The following is a 19,123-nucleotide window of genomic DNA, read 5'->3' as shown; positions in this document are numbered from 1 at the left end:
CCTACAGTTTGTTTTTCTTTATCATATTTTCTAATGGGGAATGTGAACACAGGTATAAATTGTAACTTGACCTTACCTGCGTATTATCTGTTTAGTGTTCAATCTAAGCAATCAAAGTTTACAGTAGACACAGTAGATGTCTCATGCAATCCTCTAATACACCTGCCTGAAGCTCCTTTGCATAAATCTTCAATCAGTAATTATAGTTTATCCGCCTCTAAAAGGTGCCACCTTTGTTTTCCTTCTTGCTACCATGGATCTGAGAGTCTGCGTTTCAAAACAGCATCTTAGGAAATGTTAAACATGCCACCTGCATGAAGCAGCCGCAGGGTTTCATTTATAATAAATCAAAAAGGCGAAGCGTGCCTTCTTTGGAACTAACCCACATTACATTGGTTATGTGTAATAGAACCGGTTCATATTATCAGCATCAAGTCGTGTCAGAGTGAAAGATTTGCTTCTGTTGCGTGTGTGTTTGAACGCTTATGAAAACATGATGTTGACATAGACAAAAGTCTTGAAGCAATCGAGAGTTTCCAGCGTCAACATCTATCTAACAATAATAATAATAATCTTGAGAAGCGTTCATCTTGTCGGCTTTGCACTTGAACTGTTAAGGGCCCAAGAAAGTGACCAGCGCTCTGTAGCAGCAGCAGCTGGGACTCATTGATTGACATGACATTGATCACTACAACACAACAGCATGTTCGTGACAATGGCAAAAACAACAATAACTACCGGTTCAGCGGAATGAATCAAGCTGCACCTAACACAGGTGCACAGCTCTTTGTTTAGCAGCCGTGGCCTCGGGTTTCTGTCGCCGGTCTTCACTCGACGCGGCTCATTGACTTCAGGTCAATTCTACAGTTTCAGAAATACAGCTACAACCATCATTAGCACAGGACAAGTTGACAGTCTACACCAGGGGTGCCCAATACATCGATCGCGATCGACCGGTCGATCGCGAAGGCAGTGTGGGTCGATCGCGCAACTGGACAAGAGGCAGTCACGTGGACGCTCCGGAGCACGAACCCACTTTTTTTTTTTTTTGTCGTCACCGCCGCCACGCCCCCCGCCCTGGCCGATGTTGCGAACGTCAAGCGGGGCGGACTGCTCGTCACGCCGGGTTCAAACCGGACGCGGAAGCGCCGCCGAAGCGCGCCGCGCTAATCCCTAGATCGCCGGCGCTTGGCTCTTCACACCGGACGCTGAAGCGCCACGCTAATAATATCACATACTTTTGCTGTTATCAGCCTGCAGTAAAAACGGCATTTAATCATTTTTTTCAAGCATATACTTACTTGTTGCTCCAACATTAACTGCAACACAGCCCAACATGTGTCTTCTTTGTCTCATATGTGCTGAGGATCATACAGCTCACTGTACTTCTCCACTTAAATTATTAATTTAATATCATCCATCTTCAAGAACTTCTCATCTGTTTGCTATGTCGGATGTGGAGGGTAAATTATGTATTCTCCACTCAAACCTATGTGGAGAATATGTAGCCCCCCCCTCCCCCCCTCTCTCTTTTTATCTATATGACTGCTTGTGGCTGGGCAGAGGGGGACATTTAATAATGTGATTGGTAAAATTGGTAAAATTAAATCTCCAGGACAACAGAAGGGGAATACAAACTATTGGATGCATATTTAATAATTTATTTCATATAAAATATAAAATATGTTATCAATATCGTTTAAAATCATTTGTCAGTGTGTTTCCTGGAGCGACAAAAGAGGGGGTACGTGCGCCGGGGGGGGGGGCGGGGGGGGGTAGATCTTGTTGAGCTGGTCATTTCAAGAGTAGCTCACAAGCCTATAAAGTGTGGGCACCCCTGGTCTACACCAACCAGGCAGCTATCGAACAGGCACTGCACAAGATGCTGTTAATCTATCACACATTCAAATAATGCCCGTCCATAATTAAACCTGAAGTAAAAATATTCCCGTCCTTTGTGCAACGTGTAAATATTGAAAAAACGAATAGTCGCCATTGGGAACGTCAGTTCATTGTTAACACAAGAAACAATTAAAAGCTTAGTGTGCGTTTCTGTTGATGTGTTATTATCCAGCTCCGGTTTCAGTTGATATATATTGACTTCCTTGTAGGTTTACTGTAAGTCCCCTCCACACTAACCACTGATTAAAACCTGAGACATCTACCCACACTGGTTTAGCCTGCTTACAAGTCAGTCAAGTAATTAGATCATCTGTACGGGTTTCTTCCTGGATCTGATGAAGATGAAGAGAGGGTTGTGTGCCTTCACCACTCGTACATCACGTTCTCTGTTCACCCATTGTCTTATTCTGCATCAACTGATTGTCAAGATTAGCTTTTAAGCAAATTTTAAAGAATTCTAAAACTAGAATCCCTGGGCGATAGATGTATGCCTCCATCAACCAGTGCACTCTCAGTCCTTCCAGGTGTTCATGACCAGCGCTGGCAAAATTACTCAGGTAGAAGTACAAATACTTGTGTTAAAAACTACTCAACAAACTCTGAAATGTACTCAAAGTATAACAATAAAAACTCCACCTCCGAAAACCATTTCTAACAGCTGTATCTTTGCAAAGCAAAGCCAGACTCAAAGTCTATTAAACTTCAACAACTCTTTTTTCAAATAAAATACAATAAAAACAGGAGTTAAGCAAAACAATCTTTGTAAGCATGAAAAATAGTCCAGGAGGGAACTTTTACAATATTTCGAATTGAATGTTCTTCATTTAAATAAGGTCAGAGATGAGGAATGTTTTGTGTCTCTGCTTCAGCTCGGACATTGTTGACTTAATCAGCTTCTTCACTTTCTGTCACTCCTTGCCTCTGCGCTGCGCCTTTTCTCCAAGTTTGACCTTCCCTCTCGTCTGCTGCATCTAGAAACATCGTTCCACCGCGTTACATATGTTGTGATGGACGAGGAAACGTTTCTGTGTTCTTGTCCATTTAAGTTCAAGTATGTCTTGATGTTGTGTTGGATGATCCAAAAAAAAAAATTAGTTTTGAAAATGTAAAGAGTAGAAATTACATATATTTTAATTATTAAAAATCGACATCATAACAGTCACAGAGTACTTTGTAAATTGTATTTACTACAATGAGGTCAGAATGACCTTTTCCCACTGAAATCTAATCAGTTAATCTTTGAGTCAAAGGGAACATTTGTGTATAATTTGAAATAATTCTGTGTAGACTGCTGTTTTATTTAAAGCACAGGAAAAGTGTATGCAGTGTTAATGAATTTGATGTCCTGGTTGCAAAACTACTACATAAGAGAATCAGAAAACCTTAACTGGGCTGTGTGATATCAAGATGTAACTTTTAGCGACGGGTCATGGGAAGTAAGTTATGCTATTACAAAGTTATTTACATTCAAGAAGTTGCCAAAATAAGTCACACCCCTACTTAACTGCGTTCGATGAATAGAATGGTATGCAAGTATGTTTATATGAGGATGCATTTTATTTTCCCGTAAGTTCAAGCATGTTGGCCCCTCCTCCATTTGTCCAAATTCTTCGTGTTGTTGACGTGCAGTGATAACATCCTGGAATAGTCAAAGGTGACTGAGGTGGCATGATTCCGCAATCCGTTTTGAACTTCTGTCAGACGGACCTCCACAGTTGCTCTGTATGTTCTCCAGAGGAGCTGCATGTGTGAGACGCTCTGTGCTCTTTCTACTGACTCTATCCACCTGACCTCCGGGTATAAAGTTCGTAGAAATCCAGGAGAAGTCGATGTGAGAACACAGCAGGGGTTCACCCTCTGGTTTCACGAGTGGGGGTGTTGATTCTAACACACAACGACGCAAAATTAAAACAATTGTCTCCGAGTGACACGACACACACTGAGAAGACACAGACGAACTGGGTGTTCCTGCTACATCACACTCATAGACCATGAGGTCAGCAGTCAGACCTTTTACTTTACAAAATCAATTTAGTTCATCATTGGATGATCTATGAACCAGATTTGAAGAAATTCCCTGAAGGCGTACTACAAATATATTAACGACATTTTAGCCGAAAACATAATGAAACATAATAAAATGAAAACTTTAAGCCTAAAAAAATGATCAAGTAGGAAAACAGACCAGCTGTCTCACACCGACAGTAATAACTCGTGAATATTGTCATTGTCGCCGTCTTGTTTTTATTCATTTGTATTGTTTTGTTTCTTTTTATTATTCTTTCTTTCAGTTTTGCGTCCATCGTGTGTTAGAAACATCATCAACACACAAAAGAGGCCATGCGACAATAATTCAATTCTAAGTTTGCATAGTCTCAATTAAATCAAAGGCATTGTAACAGGAAGTTGTTGACTTAAATTATATCTTCAGATCTTGGGGCGTAGGTTTGGTTTAATCTGACATTTTGTTGTCAGATGGCCAAAATGACAAAGCTCACTTGAAACCTGTCATTCATATGCGGGCATGAGCGCACACACACAAGTGCAATGAGAATGTTGATATAACTTAACAGAAACTGGCCCCTTTTTTAAATTTTTTTCTCAAACTCATCATCATGTCCAAATAAATCACCTGACATCTGAACATCATGTACTGAGAACTCCGGTCTTGATCCGCCCATGGACAAGGTGAGGCAGACATTCCACAGTAAATATTTCAGCCGTAACCTTTGGCTCTTTTTTTTTACATGAGAAGGACCTGATGTCCTAATTTCCTTACGTGCAAGCACTAAAATTTAAAAAAATAATCTCAAGCGATGTTTTCTTTACAGTAAGACAATTTTTACAACTCCATGACAACCTTTAAGCTTTTAAATACTTCAGGTTCGACACCGGTCATCATCAACACCACTCCTACTGCCGAGCTGCAGCTGCACGGTAATGCATAATGCAGAGTGAAGTATTGACCCCAACTTTCCATAAGAAGCAACTGTGGAAAACACATATGCGGCAACTCCAAAATGTTGCATAGGCTGGTGATACAAAATGATAAAGGTTAATTTAATAAGGGCAATTTTACAAAAGTGGATCAATGGTAGAGACGTGTCCCGACCGTCCACACCCAAATCTGTGCCCCACGAATAGTCAAACATTGTTGCTGAACTTGAGTTCAGCAACAATGAGTTGCTGTTTTGCTTTTTGGTATTTTGTAATGATTTTGCACAGTTTGCCTTAAAAGTATAATTATAACTAAAAACTGAATTTTATAATAATGATATAAACCATAATTATATACCTAACATCCCCCTCTCGGTTTCTGCAGTTTATCTGCATCACACTCTGTTATGAGGAAGCAACTAGAATTTATCTGCAAACAGGTAAAACCACAGTATCCTGGAGCTGAGCCAACTTTCACTGTATAAAGGCTGGACACTTCCAGCTGTCTGACATCGATGAGAGGTGACAGAACCGAACAGCAGCAGCAAGCAGTGCACAGGTAATTCCATCACTTTGTCAGATTGAAACAACATTTCAGAAGCGCGATGGTGCATGATAGTATTTTTTTTTGATTACCGTCTGTAGACTATTAATTGTAATGACAACAAATTTGATCTAATGAAACAATGTTTTGTTTATCATCCTCTAACATTGCCAGTTTATTGTTTAATACCATTATTACCTCAGTCCCATAGGGGATCATTCCTGCTTTAGCCAGTGAGCAGAATATAACAGAGACACTGTTTAAGTGCTTCATGGATAGAAATATACAGGATTTTGCATTCCTGTGGGGGTCTGTGCTTCCTGTGAGATTCCTAGTTTAGTTTTTAGATCTTTATTCCCTCATTGAATTTTGATGCATCATATTTGATCAGCAGGTTTTTGAACTTTCAAAAATGGCAAGTCAAATCCTGTGGCCTCTGCTACTTATGGGGATGATGAGTAAGTATTTTCTTTAAGTAAAATTCCCTTTATTTATCTTGATGCATTTACATGAATTCATTGATTGATCTTTGTTGATAGATGTTAAAAATCTCTAATTATATCTATACGTTTTCTTTCATAGCTTTGGGGACTACTCAGTTTACAAGTAAGTTGAAGTTTTAATAAGCTCTTTGTATTTGTTTGCCTTGTAAAACTTTTGGATCTGATCATCTTGTTGATTGATGTTGAAAAATCTCATGGTTTTGTCTGATTATATCAAATCATTTGCTTTAATAGCTACAGCGGCAACATATGCTCCAAGTCAGTTGAAGTTTTAATAAGCTCTTTGTATTTATTAACCTTTGTAAACTGTTGGACCCGATTTATCCGAGGTCAAGGTCAACGAGATGGACATTTGTTTTTGTATTTACTTAAATTCATTGACTCATCTAAGTTGATTGATGTTAAAAGTCTCAGTATTTTTCTAATTCTATCTAATCATTTGCTTTGATAGCTACAGTGGCACCAACGACTACAAGTAAGTTGAAGTTTTAATAAGCTCTTTGCAGTTATTTACCTTTGTATTTACATAATTCTTTGACTGATCTGTGTTGATTGATGTTAAAAGTCTCTGTATTTTACTAATTATATCGATACATTTTCTTTCATAGCTTTGGGGACTACTCAGCTTCCAAGTAAGTTGAAGTTTTAATAAGGTCTTGGTATTTGTTTGCCTTTTAAAACTTTTGGACCTGATCATCTTGTTGATTGATGTTGAAAAATCTCATGGTTTTGTCTAATTATATCAAATCATTTGCCTTAATAGGTACAGCGGCAACATATGCTCCAAGTAAGTTGAAGTTTTAATAAGCTCTTTGTATTTTTTTCCCTTTTAAAACTTTTGGACATGATCATCTTGTTGATTGATGTTGAAAAATCTCATGGTTTTGTCTCATTATATCAAATCATTTGCTTTAATAGGTACAGCGGCAACATATGCTCCAAGTAAGTTGACGTTTTAATAAGCTCTTTGTATTTGTTTGCCTTGTAAAACTTTTGGACGTGATCATCTTGTTGATTGATGTTGAAAAATCTCATGGTTTTGTCTAATTATATCAAATCATTTGCTTTAATAGCTACAGGGGCACCACCGCCTACAAGTAAGTTGAAGTTTTAATAAGCTCTTTTTATTTATTTACCTTTGTAATTTTTTGGAATTGATTTATCCGAGGACAATATGAACGAGATACACATTTGTTTTTGTATTTACTTAAATTCATTGACTCCTCTATGTTGATTGAAGTTAAAAGTCTCACTATTTTAGTAATTATATCTATACGTTTTCTTTCATAGCTTTGGGGACTACTCAGCCTCCAAGTAAGTTGAAATTTTAATAAGGCTTTTTATTTATTTACCTTTGTAAACTTTTGGAATTGATTTATTCGAGGTCAATGTGAACGAGATACACATTTGTTGTTGTATTTACATAGCTAATTGACTCATCTATGTTGATTGATGTTAAAAGTCTCAGTATTTTTCTAATTATATCAAATCATTTGCTTTAATAGGTACAGCGGCAACATATGCTCCAAGTAAGTTGAAGTTTTAATAAGCTCTTTGTATTTGTTTGCCTTGTAAAACATTTGGTCCTGATCATCTTGTTGATAGATGTTGAAAAATCTCATGGTTTTGTCTAATTATATCAAATCATTTGCTTTATTAGCTACAACGACACCAACGACTACAAGTAAGTTGAAGTTTTAATAAGCTCTTTGTATTTGTTTACCTTTGTAAACTGTTGGACCCGATTTATCCGAGGTCAAGGTCAACGAGATACACATTTGTTGTTGTATTTACTTAAATTCATTCACTCATCTATGTTGATTGATGTTAAAAGTCTCAGTATTTTACTAATTATATCTATACATTTTCTTTCATAGCTTTGGGGACTACTCTGCCTCCAAGTAAGTTGAAGTTTTAATAAGTTCTTTGTATTTGTTTGCCTTGTAAAACTTTTGGACCTGATCATCTTGTTGATTGATGTTGAAAAATCTCATGGTTTTGTCTAATTATATCAAATCATTTGCTTTAATAGGTACAGCGGCAACATATGCTCCAAGTAAGTTGAAGTTTTAATAAGCTCTTTGTATTTGTTTGCCTTGTAAAACATTTGGACCTGATCATCTTGTTGATAGATGTTGAAAAATCTCATGGTTTTGTCTAATTATATCAAATTATTTGCTTTATAGCTACAACGCCACCAACGACTACAAGTAAGTTGAAGTTTTAATAAACTCTTTGTATTTGTTTACCTTTGTAAACTTTCGGACCTGATTTATCTGAGGTCAATGTGAACGAGATACACATTTATTTTTGTATTTACTTAAATTCATTGACTCCTCTATGTTTATTGAAGTTAAAAGTCTCAGTATTTTTCTAATTATATCTAATCATTTGCTTTATAGCTACAACGCCAACACCGACTACAAGTAAGTGGAAGTTTTAATAAGCTCTTTGTATTTGTTTACCTTTGTAATTTTTTGGAATTGATTTATCCGACGTTAATGTGAACGAGATGCACATTTATTTTTGTATTAACAAAGTTCATTGACTCCTCTATGTTTATTGAAGTTAAAAGTATCAGTATTTTTCTAATTCTATCTAATCATTTGCTTTAATAGCTACAGTGGCACCAACGACTACAAGTAAGTTGAAGTTTTAATAAGCTCTTTGCATTTATTTACCTTTGTATTTACATAATTCTTTGACTGATCTGTATTGATTGATGTTTCAAGTCTCTGTATTTTTCTAATTATATTCATACGTTTTCTTTCATAGCTTTGGGGACTACTCTGCCTCCAAGTAAGTTGAAGTTTTAATAAGGTCTTTTTATTTATTTACCTTTGTAAACTTTTGGAACTGATTTATATGAGGTCAATGTGAACGAGATACACATTTGTTGTTTTATTTACTTAAATTCATTGACTCATCAATGGTGATTGAAGTTAAAAGTCTCATTATTTTACTAATTATATCTAATCATTTGCTTTATTAGCTACAACGCCACCAACGACTACAAGTAGGTTGAAGTTTTAATAAGCTCTTTGCATTTAATTTACCTTTTTTAAATTTTGGAACTGATTTATCCGAGGTCAAGGTCAATGAGATATACATTTGTTGTTGTATTTCATTGTTCATTGACTCATCTATGTTGATTGATGTTAAAAGTCTCAGTATTTGTCTAATTATATCAAATCATTTGCTTTAATAGCTACAACGCCAACTACGACACCAAGTAAGTTGAAGTTTTAATAAGCTCTTTGCATTTAATTTACCTTTGTAAACTTTTGGAACTGATTTATCCGAGGTCAAGGTCAACGAGATGCACATTTGTTGTTGTATTTACTTAAATTCATTGACTCATCTATGTTGATTGATGTTAAAAGTCTGAGTATTTTTCTAATTATATCTAATTATTTGCTTTATAGCTACAACGCCACCAACGACTACAAGTAAGTTGAAGTTTTAATAAACTCTTTGTATTTATTTACCTTTGTAAACTTTTGGAGCTGATTTATCCGAGGTCAATGTGAATGAGATACGCATCTGTTGTTGTATTTACTTTAATTCATTGACTCATCTATGTTGATTGATGTTAAAAGTCTCAGTATTTTTCTAATTATATCTAATTATTTGCTTTATAGCTACAACGCCACCTACGACTACAAGTATGTTGAAGTTTTAATAAGCTCTTTGTATTTATTTACCTTTGTAAACTTTTGGAACTGATTTATCCGAGGTCAAGGTCAAGGAGATACACATTTGTTGTTGTATTTACTTTAATTCATTGACTCATCTATGTTGATTGATGTTAAAAGTCTCAGTATTTTTCTAATTATATCTAATCATTTGCTTTATAGCTACAAGGCCACCAACGACTACAAGTAAGTTGAAGTTTTAATAAACTCTTTGTATTTATTTACCTTTGTAAACTTTTGGAGCTGATTTATCCGAGGTCAATGTGAATGAGATACACATCTGTTGTTGTATTTACTTTAATTCATTGACTCATCTATGTTGATTGATGTTAAAAGTCTCAGTATTTTTCTAATTATATCTAATTATTTGCTTTATAGCTACAACGCCACCTACGACTACAAGTATGTTGAAGTTTTAATAAGCTCTTTGTATTTATTTACCTTTGTAAACTTTTGGAACTCATTTATCCAAAGTCAAGGTCAACGAGATACACATTTGTTGTTGCATTTACTTAAATTCATTGACTCATCTATGTTGATTGATGTTAAAAGTCTCAGTATTTTTCTAATTATATCTAATTATTTGCTTTATAGCTACAACGCCACCAACGACTACAAGTAAGTTGAAGTTTTAATAAACTCTTTGTATTTATTTACCTTTGTAAACTTTTGGAGCTGATTTATCCGAGGTCAATGTGAATGAGATACGCATCTGTTGTTGTATTTACTTTAATTCATTGACTCATCTATGTTGATTGATGTTAAAAGTCTCAGTATTTTTCTAATTATATCTAATTATTTGCTTTATAGCTACAACGCCACCTACGACTACAAGTATGTTGAAGTTTTAATAAGCTCTTTGTATTTATTTACCTTTGTAAACTTTTGGAACTCATTTATCCAAAGTCAAGGTCAACAAGATACACATTTGTTGTTGCATTTACTTAAATTCATTGACTTTGACTCATCTACGTTGATTGATGTTAAAAGTCTCAGTATTTTTCTAATTATATCTAATTATTTGCTTTATAGCTACAACGCCACCAACGACTACAAGTAAGTTGAAGTTTTAATAAACTCTTTGTATTTATTTACCTTTGTAAACTTTTGGAGCTGATTTATCCGAGGTCAATGTGAATGAGATACACATCTGTTGTTGTATTTACTTTAATTCATTGACTCATCTATGTTGATTGATGTTAAAAGTCTCAGTATTTTTCTAATTATATCTAATTATTTGCTTTATAGCTACAACGCCACCAACGACTACAAGTAAGTTGAAGTTTTAATAAACTCTTTGTATTTATTTACCTTTGTAAACTTTTGGAGCTGATTTATCCGAGGTCAATGTGAATGAGATACACATCTGTTGTTGTATTTACTTTAATTCATTGACTCATCTATGTTGATTGATGTTAAAAGTCTCAGTATTTTTCTAATTATATCTAATCATTTGCTTTATTAGCTACAACGTCACCAACGACTACAAGTAAGTTGAAGTTTTAATAAGCTCTTTGTATTTATTTACCTTTGTATTTACATAATTCTTTGACTGATCTGTGTTGATTGATGTTAAAAGTCTCTGTATTTTTCTAATTATATTTATACGTTTTCTTTCATAGCTTTGGGGACTACTCAGCGTCCAAGTAAGTTGAAGTTTTAATAAGCTCTGTGTATTTGTTTGCCTTTGAAAACGTTTTGGACCTGATCATCTTGTTGATCGATGTCAAAAAATCTCATGGTTTTTCTAATTAATATCTAATCATTTGCTTTAATAGCTACTGCGGCACCACATCCTCGAGGTAAGTTGAAGTTTGAATACACTCTTTGTAAACTCTTACTTTTTCTTTTATCATTCTCCTCTGAGGGTAGTCACACATTCAGGTCAGTCAGCTCAAAGCATTTGTTGCCAGGGTTTTACCTTTTACCACCGGATTACATCCATTACCAGTGTCGAGAGTGATTTGCTTTAAAATATGTGTCAGATTCAGGTGAAAGGGATCTATTGGCAGAAATTGAAAATTAAATGATCCTAGTCTTTTTTCATTTGTGTGTGTTTTTAAACTCAATTCTACGAATCGTTATTTTCTTAACCCTATAATGGGCCCTTTGTATTTAAATATTTTATATTTACATCGGGGGTGGGTGTTCTCTACGGAGACAGCAGTGTTTGTTTGACAGTAGCCAGAATTGGACAAACTGATTATCTTATCCTATTATTATGAACTCACATGACAACTGAACTCTACCACAGGTTCGCTATCATTTTTGGAAGGGGAGGGTGAGGTGAGGGGTATTCAGCTGCAACATGCAACTTCACCTCTAGATGTCAGTAAATCCTATACAATGAACCTTTAAGTCATGTCTCAATTAATTGGCCCTTTTCTTTAGTTTTGCTTATTATTTTTAATCAAAGCAAAACGTGTGGACATGCAAAGATTTCTGAAATGAAAAAGATCTGTTCTAGTCGGTCATTACATTGCTTTAAGAGACCACAAAAATACAGGGTTTCTGCAAGTAGGATCAAATAAGGATATTAATGGTTAGGTGTGATGATCTAGACATTTTATATGATAATAACAGCAATATGGTTATTCAATTTTGTAATGTCACTTCTTTCATTCTTTACACAGGACACTTTTACCCAATTTATGGAACAACAAGCTCTCGATCAGATGATGGAAGTTCACCTCGAATTCCCCTGCAACGAGCTTTTGTTTACTTTGGACAGTCACATAATCAGATCTATGTATGTAAAAATTGTTTTTGTTGGGTTTGATTTTCTTTTTGTATTCTATGCGGACAAATCCCATTTGCATCCACTGGTTAGACAATCCCTTCCAATTCAAGATCTTAGTTGTAAAGATAAAAAGCCAAAGTGATTTGAAGAATGAAATAGTCTGTAGTGAAACATAAACATAAAACATTTTGCATCATTTATGTAAATAAATATGATGATATTTGTACGGTTGTCTGTGATCAATCCCCACTAAATCTTTATTATTAATTACTGTTTTGATGTGTTTTCAGGTGAACCACAATGGTCACCTGACCTTTAATGCTGCATGGAGGCGTTACACACCTCAACGGATTCCACTACGTGGATCCAGAGATTTTATCGCTCCATTCTGGACAGATTTGGATAACAGAGGAAATGGTCAGATCTACTACAACCAATATACCAGCGGCAGTGTCCTCCAACAAGCTACACGGGACATTAATACCTTCTTCCCATTACTGCGCTTTAATGCCAACTGGGTCTTTGTTGCTACATGGTATGAGGTGGCCTACTTTCCAACAACTGGCACAGTAAGTCAGCTTGTTTTTATTGGGGAAATACTTGATTTTGTTGTGCATGTGTGTGCTATCAATTACTATTCGTAAAAACAACTCATTTTTTACAGCGAACAACGGTGCAAGCAGTCTTGATCTCTGGTGGCAGTTACTCATTTGTGTTGATGAACTATGGTCGAATAGCAGCAACAAGCCGCAGTGTACAGGTTAGTGCCTACAAATAAAAACAGCTGCAAAACATGTTTTTAAGTTTCCATGCTGTTCTTGCAGTAATGGCAGTGAAGAAATAGAAAGAGAACAAACATTAATTGTGTCTTTGCAACATGTGTTTCCAGGCTGGATATGACACGGCCCATTCTCCTCACCATCTCTCCATCCCAGGATCATTCAGTGGAAATGCAACAGGCCCTAGCTCAGCTTTCAGTCTGGGCAGCAACGTCAACGTACCCGGTTGCTGGGCTTTCCGGACAGACCATGGAACAAGAGGCTGCAGTTTTAATGGTTAGACCAGAACCAGAGGGGGATACTTATTTAATGTGATGTGGATATGTGATCAACAAATAAGCCATTGATTAAGGTTTTATATGCTGCACAAAGCCAATGGCTATTACACAGGGAACGTGGTGATTTGTAAAGATGAATTTATGAGGAAGCTAAAGTATTTCTGTAAGTCAAATTGTTTTAGCGCAAACCATTCATCCTTTCTCATTCTTTGTGTCACAACTCTACTGCTTGCTCTGAAATTAAAGGCCAAAATGCCCCCAAAAGTTAAATGGTTAAATAGTAACAGAAGCCTTTCAAATAACCTTTATTTTTATTTCTCTCAAAGGGAATCCTGTGCAGGTTGGAGACTCATTCTGGAGTGACGGAACCTGCACAGAGAAGTGCACCTGCACCAGAGCAGGCCTGCAGTGTGTCAGGCAACCCTGCTCCTTTTCCCAAATCTGTCGTCGTGCTTCATTTCAGTTCTCCTGCCAGACGGTGCAGAGAAGCACCTGCACCGTTAGTGGTGATCCACATTACCGCACCTTCGATGGCAAAGTGTTTCACTTTCAAGGTACCTGCACTTACGTTCTCTCAGAACAATGTGGTCGTGGGCTGCCGTACTATCGAGTAGAGGGCAAGAACGAGAACCGTGGCAGTACACGAGTCTCTTGGACACGACTTGTGAAAGTGTTCGTGAACAATGACATTATCGAGCTCGTCAAAGGACATCGTGGTGAGGCTAAGGTACGCATCAACCTCACGACATGTGTACCACCTCTTTGTATAGTATTTTTGAATGTATTCTGTATTGTTAACAATGACGTCTTTGCCTGTTTCTGTGCTTACAGGTCAATGGAAGTTATGCTGCTATTCCATTCTCCCTGAGCAATGGTTCAGTCCAGGTTTACCAGTCCGGTTTTTCTCTGGTCATCAGTACTAACTTTGGCTTGGTGGTTTCTTACGACGCATATCATTATGTCAGGATCAGCGTACCCCACACTTACCAAAATGCAACCTGTGGCTTATGTGGGAGCCTCAATAACAACCCCAGGGATGACTTTAAAACACGCCAAGGGGCCATTGTGAGCTCTGATGTGGCATTCGCAGAGAGTTGGAAAGCACAAGGAGATGATGAGCCGGGATGTGGGATCATCTGCAGAGGTCTGGCCTGTGCTGACTGTACTGCACAGCAGACAGCGTTATACAGCACTTCAGACCATTGTGGTTTCCTCCAGACACGCTCTGGACCTTTTGCCGCCTGCCATCAACGACTTCCCCCACAGACCTTTGTGGAAAATTGTGTGTATGATCTCTGTGTAGGAGGAGGGTACCAGCCCATTCTGTGTCAAGCACTACATGTTTATGCAAGTCAATGTCAGCAGAGTGGGATCCAGCTGCCAAGCTGGAGGAGAGAAGGATTCTGTGGTATGTCTGTCACCCATTAAACATTATGTTAAAACCTCATTTCAACATTTGCATGTGGTCAATGTCTATTTTATGTTTTTGTCTAGAAATCCCCTGCCCAGCCAACAGCCACTTTGAGTCCCAGGGCACAGGGTGTCCAGCTACCTGTGTCAATTCCAATTCCACCCACAACTGCCCTCTCCCTGCCCAGGAGAGCTGCATCTGCAATTCAGGCTACATCCTCAGTGCTGGGGTCTGTGTCCCTCATGCTCAGTGTGGCTGCAGCTTTGAGGGTCGTTACTACAGCTCTGGACAAACAGTGATACTTGACAATAACTGTGGAAGACGTTGCAGCTGCAGTGTTGGCCGCATGACTTGTCGTTCACATAGTTGTAGTCCCCTTGAGTCCTGCAGGGTGGAGGATGGAGAAAGAGGGTGTAGACCTAACAGCTATGCAACATGCTTGACAAGGGGACCAGGGTCATATCAAACATTTGATGGACTGATGTACCAGTATCCTGGGGCGTGTCGACTGACTCTTGCCAAAGTGATGGGATTGTCTGCTCACACCCACTTTGTGGTGACAGCAGAAAAAGTACCCAGAGGCAACCGCGGATTTGCCAGGTTGCTTAAGTTTGAGGCAGAGGGAACACAAGTCTCCATTGAGATGGCAAACAGCAGCACGGTGCAGGTAAGATTATTAAGTTTATTACAAAAAAAGAAAGAAAGTCCAAACAAATACATACATTTTGGATTTTTTAAATGAACGTCTTATTTCCAAGCATGTCTGACTCTGGCTGTTTAAATGACTCTCTAGGTGGACGGTCAGCAGATCAGACTACCTTTCAGCTCAGCATCCAACCGAATCCAAATCTACCACAGCAGCATTCACAGTATCATCATTCGCACGTCCTTTGGTGTGACCGTGCAGACAGTCTGGCCTCACTTTGTGCGCGTCACTGCACCTGGTGTCTACAATGGTTCCCTGGGTGGACTCTGTGGTAACTACAATGGTCACTCACATGATGACTTCCGCACACCCAATGGCATTCTGGTCAACAGCTCTCAGGTCTTTGGAGACAGCTGGCGAGACGGCTCCCTCGCTGCACACTGTGTAGAAAGTGTAAATCGTAATTCTCCAACTAATTACAACTCCAGTGAGAACTGTGGCATCATTGGCTCAAGAGATGGTCCATTTACCCAGTGTTGGGCCATGGTCGACCCAAGACCACATGTGGAAGTGTGCATGGAGATCCTGGGAGCCTCTAGTGATCCAGCATCCACACTTTGTGAGGTCCTTCGGGATTATGCACTGATTTGTCAGCAGAATGGCGTCGCCTTGCCACACTGGAGGAATGCAACTAGCTGTGGTAAGCACTCTGCCTCCTGTTGTGTTAACTTTAAATATGGTATAAAACAATGTAACGACACTTTCAACCTGTCTCTTTTCCTCTAGATCAAACCTGCCCTCGAAACAGCCGCTATGAACTTTGTGAAACCACTTGTCCTTCCACTTGCCCCAGTCTCTCTTTCCCATTCACATGTGACACTGTGTGCCAGGAGGGTTGCCAGTGTGATGATGGTTTTGTCCTCAATGGCAACCAGTGTGTGCCACCAACATCCTGTGGATGCCATCACAATGGACGCTATCGGCAAGGTGGAGAACAGTTCTGGGACAGTGAAGAATGTCAGAGCTCGTGTTCCTGTAATGGCACAACTGGGTTAGTGCACTGTCGTCGCAGCTCCTGTGGCCCACAGGAGTCCTGCCGTGTGGTGGGGGGCAACTTTGGCTGCCATCCCAACCCTCATGGCACCTGCTCTGCCTCTGGAGACCCCCATTACCTCACATTTGATCGCAAGGCCTTTGACTTCCAGGGAACCTGCAGATATGTTCTTGCAACCCTCTGTAATGACACTGATGGACTTCACAATTTTTCAGTGGAGGCTAAGAATGAGGCGTGGAATGGGAGGAGAGTTTCAATCACAGCTGAGGTTTTTGTGAATGTATTGGGTTACCGACTGCGTGTGTCCAGGGTCAACAGAGGTCTAGTAGAGGTGAGTTGAACAATGCTAAGAAGGTCATTATCAGTTTTTGAGGCCCCAGAGTTTGGGCTCTGTCTTACTGCAAACACATCGGCATTTGCAAAGTTGTGTAACTGGTAGCACATAATTATAGTTGAAAAATTGAAGATAATTTTGAGGTAATTCACAAATGTTGCCTTTACATACAGAAGTTTGATCACCATAGAATACTGGCAACTGAAGCTAGGTCACAAATATCCAACAAATTTTAAGTAAAACAATAAATATATATATAAATAACTTATTCTTGCAATTTTTTCCTCCAATGTTTTAGGTTAACGGAATACTTAGCAATCTGCCAATTCTGTTGAGTGGAAATGTGTCGGTCTTTGCAAGTGGCTTACGCACATTTATCAATACTGATTTCGGCCTCAGCGTCTCATACGATGGATGGAGCACAGTGTACATCTCGGTGCCATCACATTACAGGTATTTGCCATTCAGAGTTTAAATCACTAACAACCTTCACAGTACTGTTTAAGTTGTAAATAAGTAAATTATTTTACATTAACCTACTGTACATTAAAGGGGCAAAACAAGTAATGTTTGATTGAGTGATTGTACCGGGTTAATAGCACTGAATTTTCCCAATTAATTATCATCCTTATAGAGGAAAAACATGTGGACTTTGTGGAAACTTCAATGGAAATCAAAGTGATGACTTCCGCACCCCATCTGGAGCAATAGTCCCCACTTCAGGGGAGTTTGGAACATCTTGGAAGGTGGCAGGAAACTACACTACAGCCTGTGATGGCTGTGGTTCCTCCTGCCCTCGGTGTACCGATCCGCGCCCTGCTCAAGCTCAGTGTGAAGTGATTCAAGCAGCTGACGGCCCCTTCAGCTTCTGCCACGAGGATGTGAACCCGGCAACATATTTCACCGACTGTGTGTTTGACGTTTGTGTGTCGAGAAATGCGGGTGAAGATCTTGTGTGCAGGGCCATTCAAGCTTATGTCAGTGCCTGTCAGTCTGCTAATGTTCGAATCTACCCTTGGAGACAGAACACCACCTGCAGTGAGTCAAGCCATTAATGCATTACTAGCAAACTGACTGAACGACTGTATCAAGATTTTTTAAATCTACCATAACAATCTAATTACCACCTTTTCTTTCCTGAATTATTAAGGACTGAGCTGTCCAGTTAACAGCCATTATGAGCTGTGTGGTACCGACTGTGGCCACACCTGTGCCAGCAGCGTTGATGCCACCTGTGATCAGGTTTGCTCTGAGGGATGTTTCTGTGATGAGGGGTTCGTCAGGAGTGGGACGAGGTGCGTCCCTGTGGAAAACTGTGGCTGCCTATACGACGGCTTCTACTATGATGTAAGTCACACAAATGAACAATAAAAAAAGATTTCTATCAATATGCTAAAAAAATTGAACTGTAGAATATTGAATAGTTCCTAGCAGATGAATTCCGCAAATATGTCAGTTTTTGTACATAATTGCCATTGACCATTGGAAAAGAGCTATTAAGCAGTTCTCTTAGATGTCAGAATCCTGATGTCCACTTCCTGAGTCTGTCACCCCTCACTATGCTTATCAAAAAACTGTATCCTCCTCATTAAATAAAAGTGAAGTTGCTTGGTCAATCATCAGATTATTTAAGCCAGGAATACATATTTGCTACATACATACATAATTTACATAAAGTCTTCATTCTATGAATCAAGATAAGTAACTAATGTGTGCTATAAAACATTTTCCATTCCGTTGTTTGTGTTATTATTGTAGAAAATGCTAAATTTTGGAAGATTTCATGTGTCTCCTTTCCTACCATGTTGCAGGCGGGTGAGTCCTTTTTGACAGACGGCTGCTCTCGACAATGTAAATGTCATGCTCCAAACGACCTGCGCTGCTCTGCTGCATCTTGCACACCTGCTCAACAGTGCACCATCAGAAATGGAAAGCTTGGCTGTTTCAGTGAAATGGCCATTTGCACCGTGTGGGGGGATCCACATTACTACACCTTTGATGGGGCACTGGCTCATTTCCAGGGCACTTGCTCTTACACCATCACTGAGAGTGTTGGCAACAGTACCAGGGGAACCCAATTTCTAGTGGCTGCCACCAATAATCACCGTGGAAACAACCGCGTGTCGTATGTGTCAGAAGTGGATATATTCCTCTCAAACCAAACAGAGAGAGTGAATCTGAGGATTGGACCAAATAAGAGAGTAACGGTAAGCCTGATATTACTTTAAGAATGAACAAGTCACTGTATCTGTCTGGTGTGAACAAGTTCCTCTTCACTTTTTGACTGTCTCTCATCCCTC

General features: G+C 38.6%; 1 protein-coding gene across 1 annotated transcript in view; it reads left to right on the top strand.

Annotated features, from left to right (window-relative positions):
- LOC133028193 (IgGFc-binding protein) overlaps window positions 1-19,123 on the top strand; it is a 37,055-nt gene that overhangs the window by 1,125 nt on the left and 16,807 nt on the right. Inside the window, exons 2-14 of the mRNA XM_061095386.1 lie at window positions 12,215-12,330; window positions 12,612-12,890; window positions 12,986-13,081; window positions 13,211-13,376; window positions 13,705-14,105; window positions 14,210-14,786; window positions 14,873-15,456; window positions 15,583-16,135; window positions 16,222-16,820; window positions 17,122-17,276; window positions 17,458-17,861; window positions 17,974-18,170; window positions 18,635-19,030. Of these exons, the coding sequence (XP_060951369.1) occupies window positions 12,215-12,330; window positions 12,612-12,890; window positions 12,986-13,081; window positions 13,211-13,376; window positions 13,705-14,105; window positions 14,210-14,786; window positions 14,873-15,456; window positions 15,583-16,135; window positions 16,222-16,820; window positions 17,122-17,276; window positions 17,458-17,861; window positions 17,974-18,170; window positions 18,635-19,030 (4,523 nt within the window). The remainder of the gene's footprint in view (window positions 1-12,214; window positions 12,331-12,611; window positions 12,891-12,985; window positions 13,082-13,210; window positions 13,377-13,704; window positions 14,106-14,209; window positions 14,787-14,872; window positions 15,457-15,582; window positions 16,136-16,221; window positions 16,821-17,121; window positions 17,277-17,457; window positions 17,862-17,973; window positions 18,171-18,634; window positions 19,031-19,123) is intronic.

The sequence above is a fragment of the Limanda limanda genome, chromosome 21, assembly GCF_963576545.1.
Source record: "Limanda limanda chromosome 21, fLimLim1.1, whole genome shotgun sequence".
NCBI classification, from domain to species: Eukaryota; Metazoa; Chordata; class Actinopteri; order Pleuronectiformes; family Pleuronectidae; genus Limanda; species Limanda limanda.
Note: the sequence above shows the minus strand (reverse complement) of the source record. Positions and strands in the feature narration are given on the sequence as shown.